The 17,082-nt window shown below is 45.5% G+C and overlaps 2 protein-coding genes across 8 annotated transcripts in view; one reads left to right on the top strand and one right to left on the bottom strand.

Moving 5' to 3' along the window:
• Positions 1 to 5,304: 5,304 nt before the first annotated feature.
• On the top strand, positions 5,305 to 7,355 carry LOC145877485 (uncharacterized). The gene is made up of 2 exons (XM_082973066.1): positions 5,305 to 5,933; positions 6,129 to 7,355. Exon 2 carries the CDS (start codon positions 6,174 to 6,176, stop codon positions 6,921 to 6,923), a length of 750 nt encoding a protein of 249 aa, XP_082829192.1. The 5' UTR covers positions 5,305 to 5,933; positions 6,129 to 6,173; the 3' UTR covers positions 6,924 to 7,355.
• A 1,115-nt stretch (positions 7,356 to 8,470) lies between these two features.
• LOC106598815 (F-box-like/WD repeat-containing protein TBL1XR1) overlaps positions 8,471 to 17,082 on the bottom strand; it is a 38,352-nt gene continuing 29,740 nt past the window's right edge. For 6 of the 7 annotated variants that reach the window (XM_014189824.3, XM_014189821.3, XM_014189822.3 and 3 more), the window contains 4 exons: positions 14,319 to 14,446; positions 13,849 to 14,014; positions 13,441 to 13,542; positions 8,471 to 11,918 (listed from right to left, as the gene is read on the bottom strand). In XM_014189824.3, coding sequence (XP_014045299.2) covers positions 11,892 to 11,918; positions 13,441 to 13,542; positions 13,849 to 14,014; positions 14,319 to 14,446 — 423 coding nt within the window. In that variant the 3' untranslated portion in view covers positions 8,471 to 11,891. Of the gene's footprint in view, positions 11,919 to 13,440; positions 13,543 to 13,848; positions 14,015 to 14,314; positions 14,447 to 17,082 lie in introns of those variants that run through there. The other variant, XM_082973281.1, reaches the window with a different exon arrangement.

Raw genomic sequence — 17,082 nt, 5'->3', positions numbered from 1 at the left:
AACTTACCTGAGACTCCCTGTCTCTGCCAGTCTGTCCCTGCATATCTGTCCCCAACTCTGCTGTCTGTGTGCCATCTGTGGCCTGCTCTGCCTAATGACATCATTGTGAAACATTTCCATTAGAATATAATTTCTTTCTTATGAACATTTTATCAACTAGTCTTTGAGATATTAGGCTACTAGGGTTCTTACTTTGCGTTTTGGTGTACTGAAAAATACTCTGATGTCCGTCTTTTTTCTGCCATTTTTCTACCTGGTTGGCTACACACACACAGTATGTAGGTTATTTACAGTAGGAGATGGGCTTCTATCATCTTATCTTCTATCATTCTATTTGGGCTTCGATCTAAAAGGTAGCTAGCAAATGTGAAACGGATTGCAGTGACAAGAGTTGACAGCTGTATGAGTTCACCATTTACACAACATATGCTGCAACCTTTTGTAATTTTAATCGTTTGTTTCATATTGGCTGGCTTCTAACAATAGCTGAATTTGCAAAGCTAGCGAGCACCAATTCAGTGGTGTTTGCTATAATCTTTGCTACCCGGGTTAAATAAAGGTGAAATAAAATATATAAATAAAAGTTCCCTTGCGACAATTTAGCTTTTGCAACGAGACCATTAAATATATTTAAAACAATGGTAGAAGAGAGTGTAGTTCTGTTCAGTTTATCGCTAACCTTATCACAGGGACTTTGAAGCACTAACTTACATGCATGCTGATCTTGGAATAAATTGACGATAGCAAAGATTCCATCTTTGACGACGCCACATAAATGGAATAGGTACTAGCTAGCTTAATAGTTAATATTTGCGCGCTAGCTCTGCATATTCAGGTAGTGTGTGTGCGCGATTGACTGGATTAACCTCACGTCAGTTACGTGCATTGAGTGCCTTTCAGACAGTAGATACAACCTCTACGTTACCTCGCAAGCTAAGGAACTGGCAGTGGATCAAACCATTGTGAGGCAAAGGGTGGGGGGGGTCGCAATCTTTTGAAACTTAAAAACGAGCTATTAAGTGTCTATAATCAGCACAATTGCTTTCATTGCGTATTATTAATATTATTTAAATTACATAGTTATGTTTCAGTGATATATTGGGGGGACAAATCATATTTTTCCCAGGATGGGGGGGTCGTGTCCCCCCCGTCCCCCCCGGGATTTCCGCCCCTGCTCTGAATGACTTTGCCAGCAGTTACAGCAGGCTACACACCGCTGCCAGAATTGAGCGCTGCTGTGGTGTGCGTTAAAGACTATTCATTCCCTTCATCTGAACATCGGAGTTTTCGTAAACATTCATGCATGTCTCACACAGTTTAAAAAACAAAATAAACCATTTAAGAATACATGTATTTGGGAATATATTGAGTAGAACATGCTTATGTCTGTATTAGGCTGTGTAATTTCCAAACTAGAAGGATGAGCAATCTGCATGTATAATTTAGTGACATCCTGTGATAATGGCAAGGAAGGCCAATGCAGGGAGGAAATGGACAATAGACCTCCCCTGTAAATCTGAAACAAGACCATTTTTTTAAATAAAATATATTTAAAAAAAATCATCATTGTAAATAAAACTTCATATAAAACATATCTGCATAAAACACAGTTTTGCAATGAAGGGTTTTAAAGTAGTCTCAATAGCAATTCCTTTTAATATCCATATTTCACAACGTACTTTTGACCACTAGATGGCAGTCACTGGCCATTGTAAAAAAGCATCGGCTGCTCACTGGACTGCATGCTTTCCCTAATTTGTAGCCTAGGTTTGGACTAGTAGACACAGAGCATACAAACATCACAAGACCGAAAGCAAATACTAACTCAGATATCTAAATGGCGTCGTTTGCAATTGGAGCAAATTAAGTATAGTAGGCAGAACAAGCAAGGTGGGCAGAGCCAAGCAGAGCTAGCAAGATCCTATTGACATGTTTTAACATGTACACTGAACAAAAATATAAAACGCAACATGTAAAGTGTTGGTCCCATGTTTCATGAGCTGAAATAAAAGATCCCAGAAATGTTCCTTAGGCACAGTAAGCTTTTGTTTAAATCCCTATTAATTCTAAGTTCATCCATCCACCCGACAGGTGCGGCATATCAAGAAGCTGATTAAACAGCATGATCATTAAACAGGTGCACCTTGTGCTGGGGACAATAAAAGGCCACTAAAATGTTCAGTTTTGTCACACAACGCCAAAGTTTTGAGAGAGCATGCAAATGGCATGATGACTGCAGGATTGTCCACCAGAGCAGTTGACAGAGAATTGAACGTTCATCTCTCTATCATAAGCCATTTTAGAGAATTTGGCAGTACGTCCAACCGGTCTCACAAGCGCAGACCACATGTATGGCTTCGTGTGGACGAGCAGTTTGCTGTCAATGTTGTGAACAGAGTGCCCCATGGTGGCGGTGGGGTTATGGTATGGGCAGGCATAAGCTACAGACAACGAAGACAATTGCATTTTATCGATGGCAATTTGAATGCACAGAGATACCTTGATCAGATTCTGAGGCCCATTGTCTTGCCATTCATCTGCAACCATCACCTCATGTTTCAGCATGATTATGCAAGGCCCCATGTCGCAAGGATCTGTACACAATTCCTGGAACCTAAAAATGTCCCAGTTCTTCCATGGTCTGCATACTCAGACATATCACCCATTGAGCATGTTTGGGATGCTCTGGATCGACGTGTATGACAGCGTGTTCCAGTTCCCACCAATATCCAGCAACTTCGCACAGCTATTGACCAAGAGTGAGACATTCCACAGGCCACAATCAACAATCCGATCAACTCTATGCGAAGGAAATCGGCCGCGCTGCATGAGGCAAGTACATGGTGGTCACACCAGATACTGACTGGTTTTCTGATCCACGCCCCTATCTTTTTTTAAAGTTATCTGAATTCCCAGTCATGTGAAATCCATAGATTAGGGCCTAATTTATTTCAATTGACTGATTTCCTTATAGTAACTGTAACTCAGTAAAATCTTTGAAATGGTTGCGTTTATATTTTTGTTCAGTATATTTGCTTATTTCCGTTAGGGAATAACTGAAGTGTGTGTGTGCACAATAACTCAATTCACCCTTCCATGCCTTCTAAACAACGCAATTTTTCGAAACCTTGGCAAAGGGTCAAGTCTACAAAACTTTGAGCACTCTGCTCTTAATAGATGTTCTGTTCCCAAAACTACAATGTATTAAGAGCTGAAGTTAGCAGAACGGCATCCAAATTTCATCTGGCTCCATCTTCTCCCACTTCCCATCACTTGACTTCCTCTTATTACCATATTTGGTGGTGAGTGGAAGTTCTAAACGGATGCTTCAGATTTATACATCCTGTGAGACATCTGGCTCCTTCTGTCTCTGCCGAAAGTGCTCAAGGGACGATGCTACAGTGCATTCAGAAAGTATTCAGACCCCTTCACTTTTTTCACATTTTGTTACGTTACAGCCTTCTTTTAAAATGTATTACATTTAAAAAGCATTCTTATCAATCTACACACAATACCCCATAATGACAAAGCAAAGAAAAAATTTATAAAATAACCTTATTTACATAAGTATTCAGACCCTTTGCTATGAGATTCGAAATTGAGCTCAGGTGCATCCTGTTTCCATTGATTATCCTTGAGATGTTTCTACAACTTGATTGGAGTCTACCATTGTTGAAACTAAATACACTACAAGGAACGTCTTGATTAGTGTTATGTTAGCTAGCTAGCTACAAAGTTGCTTTGTATCATGACAAGGTGTAGTACTGAAACTACCGAGGTTACCTAGCCAGCTACACGTTCAAAGTCAACAACGCAGCCACTGCTAGCTAGCCTACTCCACCAGCCAGCAGTACTGTATCATTTTAGTCAATAACATTCTTGCAACGTAAGCTTAACTTCCTGAACATTCGAGACGTGTAGTCCACTTGTCACTCCAATCTCATTTGCATTAGCGTAGCCTCTTCTGTAGCTTGTCTACTATGTGTCTGCCTATCCCTGTTCTCTCTCCTCTGCACAGGCCATACAAACGCTCCACACCGCGTGGCCGCTGCCACTCTAACCTGCTGGTCCCAGCGCGCACGACCCACGTGGAGTTCCAGGTCTCCGGCAGCCTCTGGAACTGCCGGTCTGCGGCCAACAAGGCTGAGTTCATCTCAGCCTATGCTACCCTCCAGTCCCTAGACTTCCTGGCGCTGACGGAAACATGGATCACCACAGATAACACTGCTACTCCTACTGCTCTCTCCTCGTCTGACTACGTGTTCTCGCATACCCCTAGAGCATCGAGCCAGCGGGGTGGTGGCACTGGAATCCTCATCTCTCCCAAGTGGACATTCTCTCTTTCTCCCCTGACCCATCTGTCTATCTCCTCATTTGAATTCCATGCTGTCACAGTTACCAGCCCTTTCAAGCTTAACATCCTTATCATTTATCGCCCTCCAGGTTCCCTTGGAGAGTTCATCAATGAGCTTGACGCCTTGATAAGTTCCTTTCCTGAGGATGGCTCACCTCTCACAGTTCTGGGTGACTTTAACCTCCCCACGTCTACCTTCGACTCATTCCTCTCTGCCTCCTTCTTTCCACTCCTCTCCTCTTTCGACCTCACCCTCTCACCTTCCCCCCCTACTCACAAGGCAGGCAATACGCTTGACCTCATCTTTACTAGATGCTGTTCTTCCACTAATCTCATTGCAACTCCCCTCCAAGTCTCCGACCACTACCTTGTATCCTTTTCCCTCTCGCTCTCATCCAACACTTCTCACTCTCCCCCTACTCGGATGGTATTGCGCCGTCCCAACCTTCGCTCTCTCTCTCCCGCTACTCTCTCCTCTTCCATCCTATCATCTCTTCCCTCTGCTCAAACCTTCTCCAACCTATCTCCTGATTCTGCCTCCTCAACCCTCCTCTCCTCCCTCTCTGCATCCTTTGATTTCCTCTGTCCCCTATCCTCCAGGCCGGCTCGGTCCTCCCATCCTGCTCCGTGGCTCGACGACTCACTGCGAGCTCACAGAACAGGGCTCCGGGCAGCCGAGCGGAAATGGAGGAAAACTCGCCTCCCTGCGGACCTGGCATCCTTTCACTCCCTCCTCTCTACATTTTCCTCTTCTGTCTCTGCTGCTAAAGCCACTTTCTACCACTCTAAACTCCAAGCATCTGCCTCTAACCCTAGGAAGCTCTTTGCTACCTTCTCCTCCCTCCTGAATCCTCCTCCCCCCCCCCCCCCCCCCTCCTCCCTCTCTGCGGATGACTTCGTCAACCATTTTGAAAAGAAGGTTGACGACATCCGATCCTCGTTTGCTAAGTCAAACGACACTGCTGGTCCTGCTCACACTGCCCTACCCTGTGCTTTGACCTCTTTCTCCCCTCTCTCTCCAGATGAAATCTCGCGTCTTGTGACGGCCGGCCGCCCAACAACCTGCCCACTTGACCCTATCCCCTCCTCTCTTCTCCAGACCATTTCCGGAGACCTTCTCCCCTACCTCACCTCGCTCATCAACGCATCCTTGACCGCTGGCTACGTCCCTTCCGTCTTCAAGAGAGCGAGAGTTGCACCCCTTCTGAAAAAACCTACACTCGATCCCTCCGATGTCAACAACTACAGACCAGTATCCCTTCTTTCCTTTCTCTCCAAAACTCTTGAACGCGCCGTCCTTGGCCAGCTCTCTTGCTATCTCTCTCAGAATGACCTTCTTGATCCTAATCAGTCAGGTTTCAAGACTGGGCATTCAACTGAGACTGCTCTTCTCTGTGTCACGGAGGCTCTCCGCACTGCTAAAGCTAACTCTCTCTCCTCTGCTCTCATCCTTCTAGACCTATCTGCTGCCTTTGATACCGTGAACCATCAGATCCTCCTCTCCACCCTCTCCGAGCTGGGCATCTCCGGCACCGCGCACGCTTGGATTGCGTCCTACCTGACAGGTCGCTCCTACCAGGTGGCGTGGCGAGAATCTGTCTCCGCACCACGTGCTCTCACCACTGGTGTCCCCCAGGGCTCTGTTCTTGGCCCACTCCTATTCTCGCTATACACCAAGTCACTTGGCTCTGTCATATCCTCACATGGTCTCTCATATCATTGCTATGCAGATGACACACAATTAATCTTCTCCTTTCCCCCTTCTGACAACCAGGTGGCGAATCGCATCTCTGCATGTCTGGCAGACATATCAGTGTGGATGACGGATCACCACCTCAAGCTGAACCTCGGCAAGACGGAGCTGCTCTTCCTCCCGGGGAAGGACTGCCCGTTCCATGATCTCGCCATCACGGTTGACAACTCCCTTGTGTCCTCCTCCCAGAGTGCTAAGAGCCTTGGCGTGACCCTGGACAACACCCTGTCGTTCTCCACCAACATCAAGGCGGTGACCCGATCCTGTAGGTTCATGCTCTACAACATTCGCAGAGTACGACCCTGCCTCACACAGGAAGCGGCGCAGGTCCTAATCCAGGCACTTGTCATCTCCCATCTGGATTATTGCAACTCGCTGTTGGCTGGGCTCCCTGCCTGTGCCATTAAACCCCTACAACTCATCCAGAACGCCGCAGCCCGTCTGGTGTTCAACCTTCCCAAGTTCTCTCACGTCACCCCGCTCCTCCGCTCTCTCCACTGGCTTCCAGTCGAAGCTCGCATCCGCTACAAGACCATGGTGCTTGCCTACGGAGCTGTGAGGGGAACGGCACCTCCATACCTTCAGGCTCTGATCAGGCCCTACACCCAAACAAGGGCACTCCGTTCATCCACCTCTGGCCTGCTCGCCTCCCTACCTCTGAGGAAGCACAGTTCCCGCTCAGCCCAGTCAAAACTGTTCGCTGCTCTGGCACCCCAATGGTGGAACAAGCTCCCTCACGACGCCAGGACAGCGGAGTCAATCACCACCTTCCGGAGACACCTGAAACCCCACCTCTTCAAGGAATACCTGGGATAGGATAAAGTAACCCTTCTAACCCCCCCCCTTAAAAGATTTAGATGCACTATTGTAAAGTGGTTGTTCCACTGGATATTATAGGTGAATGCACCAATTTGTAAGTCGCTCTGGATAAGAGCGTCTGCTAAATGACTAAAATGTAAAAAAAATGTAAATGTACCTGTGGTAAATGAAATTCATTAGACATGATTTGGAAAGGCACACACCTGTCTATATAAGGTCCCACAGATGACAGTGCATGTCAGAGCAAAACCCAAGCCATGAGGTCGAAGGAATTGTCCGTAGAACTCTGAGACAGGATTGCTTCGAGGCACAGATATGGGGAAGGGTACCAAAACATGTCTGTAGCATTGAAGGTCCCCAAGAACACAGTGGCCTCCATCATACTTCAATGGAAGAAGTTCGCAACCACCAAGACTCTTCCTAGAGCTGGCCACCCGGCCAAACTGAGCAATCAGGGGAGAAGGGCCTTGGTCAAGGAGATGACCAAGAACGCGATGGTCACGCTGACAGAGCTCCAGATTTCCTCTGTGGAGATGGTTGTCCTTCTGGAAGATTTTCCCATCTCTGCAGCACTCCACTAATCAGGCCTTTATGGTAGAGTGGCCAGATGGAAGCCACATCTCAGTAAAAGGCACATAACAGACCACTTGGAGTTTGCCAAAAGGCACCTAAAGGACTCGAACCATGAGAAACAAGATTCTCTGGTCTGATAAAACCAAGATTGAACTCTTTGGCCTAAATGCCAGGTGTCACGTCTGGAAGAAACCTGGCACCATCCCTACAGTGAAGCATCATGCTGTGGGGATGTTTTTCAATGGCAGGGACTGGAAGACTAGTCAGGATCGGAGCAAAGTACAGAGAGATCCTCGATGAAAACCTGCTCCAGAGCGCTCAGGACCTCAAGACTGGGGCGAAGGTTCACCATTCAGCAGAACAATGACCCCAAGCACACATCTAAGACAACGCAGAAGTGGCTTCGGGACAAGTCTCTGAATGTCCTTGTGGCCCAGCCAGAGCCTGGACTTGAACCCAATCGAACATCTATGGAGAGACCTGAAAACAGCTGTCCAGTGACGCTCCCCATCCAACCTGACAAGAGCTTGATAGGATCTGCAGAGAATGGGAGAAACTCCCCCAAATACAGGTGTGGAAAGCTTGTAGCATCATACCCAGGAAGACTCAAGGTTGTAATCTCTGCCAAAGGTGCTTCAACAAAGCACTGAGTAAATGGTCTGAATACTTATGTAAAAGTACTATTTCATTAAAAATATATATATATATTAGTGCAAAAATGATGGGGTATTGGGTGTAGATTTTTATTTTTGTATTAATTTTAAAGGCTGTAACATAACAAAATGTTAAAAGTCAAGGGGTCTGAATATTTCCAAATGTACCATGACCAAGGATAGACTACTACACAACCTATGGCTGAAGAGGATGTGTATTTCATAAACTAAAAAGATTAAATACAATAAAACCTACATGCAATACACCAAAAAGGACTCTAGGTGAGAAACAAACCAAGTCAACAGAAAAACCACACGTTATTATCAAAATAGATTTTTTATTCTAGACGTTTCAAAGATCTGATTGATATTACAACAGTCAGATGCGTAGGTTGCAGAGTCTCAGCATCTGTGTGAGTGAGAGAAGATAACATGGGTGAGGGCGAAGACAAAATGAAACAAACAAAAGAAATCTCCACTGGTATTTACCTACATGGTCCAGGGTGTTATGGATACATCCACTGGTATTTACCTACATGGTCCAGGGTGTTATGGATACATCCACTGGTATTTACCTACATGGTCCAGGGTGTTATGGATACATCCACTGGTATTTACCTACATGGTCCAGGGTGTTATGGATACATCCACTGGTATTTACCTACATGGTCCAGGGTGTTATGGATAAATCTAAACTTTAATGTGGATGTATTGTTCTTGTTAATTTTTGCGTACATAGCTAGAAATAAATCAGAATTATAAAAGTTTTTCAAAGAGTACAAAACCTTCAAGGGCTTTTTAGGCATAGCAAAGAGAATTAGTACTTTAGGTAGGAACAAGAAATAGCAAACACTTGAATGCATTGTAAAAAGATTATTTTTTTTAAAACAAACATTATAAAATACCATTCCACTGTCAGACTTCCTAATAGTCTTCATGGTACGATCCACTCACTGTTGGTTATATTAAAGCAAACTTCAAAATACTCTTAGCTAGCTTCTGTACAAAATGCGTTTGTAAAACAAGTGACATTCTTTGAGCAAAGGAGGCTTTTGCAGAAGAAAAATAAAATTGAAAATAAAACATTGGTGTTTAAGAGCCACTGGATGTTAGCTAGGGCTAAGAGATGGTATGTTGGAATGCCATGAAGTTGGCTTGGATCCAATGTGTACCCAACAAGTGAACAGTTTAGAAACTACTATTGTCCCTCGCTTTTTCACAGAACGTCTGCACGCATTCAGCTACGGGAGAGAAATTCAACTAGCAGCATTATCCTGCGTCTGGATGTACCAACCAGGGTTGGTGGTCAATGCCATTTAAAGTGCTCAAATTCCAATTCAATCATGGAAAAAAAAGATTTTATTCAAATTCTTGACTTGGAAGTTCACTTCCAGAATGAATCAAAATGGAATTGACCCCAATCCTTGCTTGAACACATCTCCCTGTTTTGCATTATTCTTAAGTGCAGAAAATAACTTCAACAAAGCCATTCTCAGGGCTGCTCTTTTATAGCTATGACCGTTTAATGGTATTTTATAAAGAACCATTTCTCATGGTGAAAGACCCACATGATGCATAAGAATAACATATTTCCAAGCGTGTCTTCGAGAGTTACGGAGAATTTTACAAAACCAACCTTGCATACAAAAAGAATCCCCTGTGATGTCACACATACATACGTACACATATATATACACATACATACGTACACATATATATACACATACATACGTACACATATATATACACATACATACGTACACATATATACACACATATGTACGTACGTATACATACACACATATATATATATATACACATATATATACATATATATACACATATGTACATACGTATACATACACATATATATATACATATATATACATATATATACGTACGTATACATACATATATATATACATATATATACATATATATACGTACGTATACATACATATATATATACATATATACATATATATACACATACGTACGTACACATATATATATACACACATATGTACGTACGTATACATACACATATATATATATATATACACACATATATATACATATATATACACATATGTACATACGTATACATACACATATATATATATACACATATGTACGTACGTATACATACACATATATATATACATATATACATATATATACACATATGTACGTACGTATACATACACATATATATATACATATATATACACACATATGTACGTACGTATACATACACACATATATATACATATATACATATATATACACATATATATATATATATATACATATACATATATACATACATATATATACATATACATACATTATTATATATGTACGTACACACACACATATATATATGCAGTTAGAATGTTACGTCAAGTCATATGTTCCAAAGTCCGCTTCTCATCTCCCTGCCTAGAAAACATCACCTTCTGAACACCACAAAAAAAACAAGCACCATCTATCCATGCATAGGCCTTGACACAGCCTGTCTCCAAGTGTTGGTGCTGGGAAGAAAATCAATCATCCACAATGACCTAAGAGCAGACACAGCAGTGCATCCTCAAACAGAACACTTGAAACAATGGTTCACTCCAAAATCAAAGTTGGTCAGAAGTTACAACTCAAAAGTAGTCTTGGAACGTTGACAAAATCTCATGTTTCACCAATTTCGGGTATGAAGACTCCCGGCTAACTTTGACATCGGCGTTTGTATGGGGCTCGTCCTGCGTCCTATTCATTCATGAGCTACCCAAAGCACTGGCATTCCTATGTTCTGGCTAAAAGAGCCACGGAGGCACAGATGGACGATCAGCCTTTCCTTCTACATAACACTGAAACCTAAAGTAACATGTCCTTAGAATATGAAAGGATGGGGTTATGTGAAAGGATGAAAGGATGGGGTTATGTAGTAGCTAACAGTGATGATCTTTAGTCCAGAGATCTAACAGTTTTACACACCTGAAACCATTTCCCCAAGGTAGTCAAGCAAAATGAGACGTAGTGGGGAGGAAAGCCCTAACTGCTCTCTGACAAATATATATAAAAAAAGTTTTGGGGGGCAAACTGAAAAACAAGCATCAAAATTTCAATTGAAAACAAATTAACCCATTTCAACTTATGAAATATAGATTTGTTCAATGTTTTCTTGAGCCATGAAAAAAAAAGTACAATGCCAAAGTGAATGGATTTCTCCCAATAAACAGTTTCAAACCCAAATTGTAAAAGAAACAAAAATCCTACTGACCTCTCCACTCTTTCCCCGACATGTAACACAAACCTACGGCAAAAAGACAACAAAACATGCTGACATGTACAATATGCACACACCAACGACGTGAGGGGAAAAAGCCATTTCTAATTTCTGGTATAAAGGATAAAAAGAAACAAAGTAAATAGCAGATCTTTTGGTATGTATGAATGGGTCCCTTTGGGATGTTTTCATTCTCTGAACGTAAAAGTAATCTCTCTCCTGTGGGTCTGAGTCTGACTGGGGGGGAGGGGAGACCCCCTTCACGGGAGGTTAGTTTGACCCCTTCTCTGGAGGTGTAGTTTAAGTGTTTATGTGGGTGTTGGGCGCTCCGTCTGTGGTGGTGGTTGTGATGGCAGGCCATGGCTTCTGATGGGACTACAGCAGTGTAGACGACAGGCAGGGACAGTCATTTTGGCTATGTACACATTCGTAGTCGGTCCATGGCTCCCCAAACGAGCGTCATTTCCTCAGGTCTAATACACAAACCTGGAACAGAGAGCGAGAGCGAGGTTAAAGGTCATATGTAATTGAGCTGGGTTATGTGACCAGACCTGGAAAACCCCTGGCCTTAAAAGGGCCTTTATCTACTTTCCCATAGTCAGATAAACATTTTTATGTCTCTGCGTGCAGTTTGAAGTTAAGAGGTAGATTCGCGAGCCATTGCTAACTAGCATTAGCATAATGACTGGAAGTCTATGGTACCGGCTAGCAGATACCCATAGACTTTCAGTCATTGCGCTAACGCTAGTAGGCAATGGCTCGCGAATCTACCTCTTAACTCCCTTCATACTTGACACAGAGACATAAAAATGGTATCCACAAGTTCATCTGACTCTGGGGAGGTAGATAAAGGCCCCATTTATCCCTTTAACATAGAAACCAATGAGACAAACACACATCCATTACTAGTCTAAGTGGTCCAGTATACACTGCAGAAAGTCACTTCATTGTCATTCATTATTCAATCTGCGGAACCTCTAAGGTTCTGACACCGCCTGGTATCGGTAGCAGAAAGAACAGTCCATGACCATTTGAAGCCTTGCTCTGACACCACCTGGCATAGAGGTCATAGATGGCAGGGAGCTCGGCTCCAGTGATGTACCTAGGCCATACGCACTACCCTCTGTAGCACCTCGCGTTCGGATGCCAAGCAGTTTCCATACCAAGCGGTGATGCAGCCAGTCAAGATGCTTTCAATAGTGCAGCCGTATAACTTTGAGGATCTGAGGGGCCCATCCTAAATCTTTTCAGCCTCCTGAGGGGGAAGAGGCATTGTTGTACCTTCACAACTTTTGGTGTGTGTGGACCCTAATTCCTTAGTGATGTGGACACCAAGGAACTTGAAGCTCTCGACCCGTTCCACTACAGCTCCGTTGATGTGTCGTCAGCAAACTTAATGGTGTTGGAGTCGTGGGTGAACAGAGAGTACAGGAAGGGACTAAGCACGCACCCCTAAGGAGCCCTCGTATTCTGGGTCTGCATGGCGGACGCGTTATCGCCTACCCCCACTGTGGTCCCTTAGAAAGTCCAGGATCCAGTTGCAGAGGGATGTGTTCAGTCCCAGGTTCCTGAGCTTAGTGATGAGCTTGGAGGGGACTATGGTGTGGAACTACTAGGACAATCCCTTACAGATGACCTGTAGATGCTCAAGACCATCGATAAACTAGCCATTTGATTCATTACGCCTCAGCTGCAACTGTTGACAAGTAAACAATTCTGTTTATTGCTCTAGCTGTAGACATTTGACCCCAGATGAATATAACAGACGCTGGATACTGGACAGGTAGCTAACAGATCATTAGCACAGTACTAAAATCTATATATAGTGTCACTACTTGGTGCTCGTGAAGCCAGGCGTTTACCTGGACCATGCGACGTGAGCAGGAAACACCTTGGGCCCTAGATAAAGCTTTTGACTGGGGTCTGACGTGATTCTATCTCAGCTCCTCCTGACACCAGGGAAATAATTCCTGGCTGTGTCCATTAAGAGGCAGCTGGTGAGACTTACCGATCCGTCTGACGCACTGGCTCCCACCTTGTCGCCCGTGGCGTTCCAGCACACCTCGAAGATGCCCCCCGTTCCCCTATAGCTGTGGACTAAAGCACCCGTCTGGACAGAGGGACAGACAGAGGGACAGAGAGGGACAGACAGAGGGACAGGGGTGTAATCAGCCAAACAATGACCAGGAAAAATGGATTTGGGGAAACTCAATTTCAATCATGTTCACATTATTACACGTATCTCACTAAGGGCTGAGCTCCAGATTTACAGAAATCAATGCATCATATACGTCAGAGCTAAATACTCAAACCCATTCATCCACCACCAGACAAGCCCTACAACAAACAGTCGGGCTTGAGATGTGAATGAAGTACGAGTGACGTCAGAGACTGTGTGTGTCAGTCCGTCCCGTACCTGTGTGTTCCAGATGTGGACACACTTGTCGAAGGAGCCGCTGGCCAGGTGGCGCCCGTCGGGGCTGAAGGCCACACTGTAGACAGGCTCCTGGTGGCGGGTGAGCGTGTGGATGCACACGCCTCGCTCCACGTCCCACAGACGCACCGTCGAGTCAAACGACGCGCTGGGGAGAAGAAGAACAGTACTTTAGTATCCATCTTGGAAATTCATCTTCTGCCCCTAACGTCCCAGACACCACCCATTTGGGAGGGAGCATGCTGCAGCGCCCCTGGAGCTGTTTAGGAGGGTAAAAGGCAGAGGAAGGACAGAAGATCTATTCACATATATTACAGTGACTATCCTGGGCTCTTTATTTTTTTTCCTTCAGCTGGGGGAAACAGAATGTCACAGACGGAGATGAACACATCACTCCATACTACGTCACATACAGATCCTAAATGCTTTTTATGATAAAAGTCTTGTATTACCTGGCCAGCATCAGACTGGCATTGGGGTTGTTGGTCCCGGGCCCCGTGGGGCTCCACTTGATGGTGTAGATCTCCTTACTGTGGGCCTGCAGGTCGTGGACACACGAGTCCTGCTTCATACTCCAGATCTGAGAGACAGACAGGAGAGAGAGACAGAGACATTATGTAGCACCATGGGACCGACTCAGGAAGGAGAGAGAGATGTGTGTGAGAGTGAGAGAGCTGTGTGTGTGTGTGTGTGTGTGTGTGATAGAGCTGTGTGTGTGTGTGTGTGTGTGAGAGAGCTGTGTGTGTGTGTGTGAGAGAGCTGTGTGTGTGTGTGTGTGTGTGAGAGAGCTGTGTGTGTGTGAGAGAGAGCTGTGTGTGTGTGAGAGAGAGCTGTGTGTGTGTGAGAGAGAGCTGTGTGTGTGTGAGAGAGAGCTGTGTGTGTGTGTGAGAGAGCTGTGTGTGTGTGTGAGAGAGAGCTGTGTGTGTGTGAGAGAGAGAGCTGTGTGTGTGTGAGAGAGAGCTGTGTGTGTGTGTGGAGAGCTGTGTGTGTGTGTGAGAGCTGTGTGTGTGTGTGTGTGTGTGTGCTGTGTGTGAGTGTGTGTGTGTGTGTGAGAGCTGTGTGAGAGCTGTGTGTGTGTGTGTGTGAGAGCTGTGTGAGAGCTGTGTGTGTGTGTGTGAGAGAGAGAGCTGTGTGTGTGTGTGTGTGTGAGAGAGAGAGCTGTGTGTGTGTGTGTGTGAGAGAGAGAGCTGTGTGTGTGTGTGTGAGAGAGCTGTGTGTGTGTGTGTGAGAGAGCTGTGTGTGTGTGTGTGTGTGAGAGAGCTGTGTGTGTGTGTGTGTGAGAGAGCTGTGTGTGTGTGTGTGTGAGAGAGCTGTGTGTGTGTGTGTGTGTGAGAGAGCTGTGTGTGTGTGTGTGTGTGAGAGAGCTGTGTGTGTGTGTGTGTGTGAGAGAGCTGTGTGTGTGTGTGTGTGTGTGAGAGAGCTGTGTGTGTGTGTGTGTGTGAGAGAGCTGTGTGTGTGTGTGTGTGTGTGTGTGAGAGAGCTGTGTGTGTGTGTGTGTGTGTGTGTGAGAGAGCTGTGTGTGTGTGTGTGTGTGAGAGAGCTGTGTGTGTGTGTGTGTGTGTGTGTGTGTGTGTGTGTGTGTGTGTGTGTGTGTGTGTGTGTGAGCTGTGTGTGAGCTGTGTGTGAGCTGTGTGTGAGCTGTGTGTGTGTGTGAGAGAGCTGTGTGTGTGAGAGAGCTGTGTGTGTGAGAGAGCTGTGTGTGTGAGAGAGCTGTGTGTGTGAGAGAGCTGTGTGTGTGTGTGTGTGTGTGTGTGAGAGAGCTGTGTGTGTGTGTGTGTGTGTGTGTGAGAGAGCTGTGTGTGTGTGTGTGTGTGTGTGTGTGTGAGAGAGCTGTGTGTGTGTGTGTGTGTGTGTGTGTGTGTGTGTGTGTGTGTGTGTGTGTGTGTGAGAGATCTGTGTGTGTGAGAGAGAGCTGTGTGTGTGTGTGAGAGAGCTGTGTGTGTGTGTGAGAGAGCTGTGTGTGTGTGAGAGAGAGCTGTGTGTGTGTGTGAGAGAGAGAGCTGTGTGTGTGTGTGAGAGAGAGAGCTGTGTGTGTGTGTGAGAGAGAGCTGTGTGTGTGTGTGTGAGAGAGCTGTGTGTGTGTGTGTGTGAGAGAGCTGTGTGTGTGTGTGTGAGAGAGCTGTGTGTGTGTGTGAGAGAGCTGTGTGTGTGTGTGTGTGTGTGAGAGAGCTGTGTGTGTGTGTGTGTGAGAGAGCTGTGTGTGTGTGTGAGAGAGCTGTGTGTGTGTGTGAGAGAGCTGTGTGTGTGTGTGTGAGAGAGCTGTGTGTGTGTGTGTGTGTGTGTGTGTGAGAGAGCTGTGTGTGTGTGTGAGAGCTGTGTGTGTGAGAGAGCTGTGTGTGTGTGAGAGAGCTGTGTGAGAGAGCTGTGTGTGTGTGTGTGAGAGAGCTGTGTGTGTGTGTGAGAGAGAGCTGTGTGTGTGTGTGAGAGAGAGCTGTGTGTGTGTGTGAGAGAGCTGTGTGTGTGTGTGAGAGAGCTGTGTGTGTGTGAGAGAGAGCTGTGTGTGTGTGTGAGAGAGCTGTGTGTGTGTGTGAGAGAGAGAGCTGTGTGTGTGTGTGAGAGAGAGAGCTGTGTGTGTGTGTGAGAGAGAGAGCTGTGTGTGTGTGTGAGAGAGAGAGCTGTGTGTGTGTGAGAGAGCTGTGTGTGTGTGAGAGAGCTGTGTGTGTGTGTGTGAGAGAGCTGTGTGTGTGTGTGTGAGAGAGCTGTGTGTGTGTGTGTGTGTGAGAGAGCTGTGTGTGTGTGTGAGAGAGCTGTGTGTGTGTGTGTGTGAGAGAGCTGTGTGTGTGTGTGTGAGAGAGCTGTGTGTGTGTGTGAGAGAGCTGTGTGTGTGTGTGTGAGAGAGCTGTGTGTGTGTTTGTGTGTGAGAGAGCTGTGTGTGTGTGTGTGTGTGAGAGAGCTGTGTGCTGTGTGTGTGGAGAGAGCTGTGTGTGTGTGTGTGTGGGAGAGAGCTGTGTGTGTGTGTGTGTGTGTGAGAGATCTGTGTGTGTGAGAGAGAGCTGTGTGTGAGAGACTGTGTGTGTGTGAGAGAGCTGTGTGTGTGTGAGAGGAGTGTGTGTGTGTGTGAGAGAGAGCTGTGTGTGTGTGTGAGAGAGAGAGCTGTGTGTGTGTGTGGGAGAGAGCTGTGTGTGTGTGTGTGAGAGAGCGTGGTGTGTGTGTGAGAGAGCTGTGTGTGTGTGTGAGAGAGCTGTGTGTGTGAGAGAGCTGTGTGTGTGTGTGTGA

The sequence above is a fragment of the Salmo salar genome, chromosome 03, assembly GCF_965601325.2.
Source record: "Salmo salar chromosome 03, fSalSal1, whole genome shotgun sequence".
NCBI lineage: Eukaryota > Metazoa > Chordata > Actinopteri > Salmoniformes > Salmonidae > Salmo > Salmo salar.
Note: the sequence above shows the minus strand (reverse complement) of the source record. Positions and strands in the feature narration are given on the sequence as shown.

Excerpts from the sequence above, each read along its gene's own strand:
- LOC145877485 (XM_082973066.1), top strand. The coding sequence starts at position 6,174 with ATGACGGATCACCACCTCAAGCTGAACCTCGGCAAGACGGAGCTGCTC.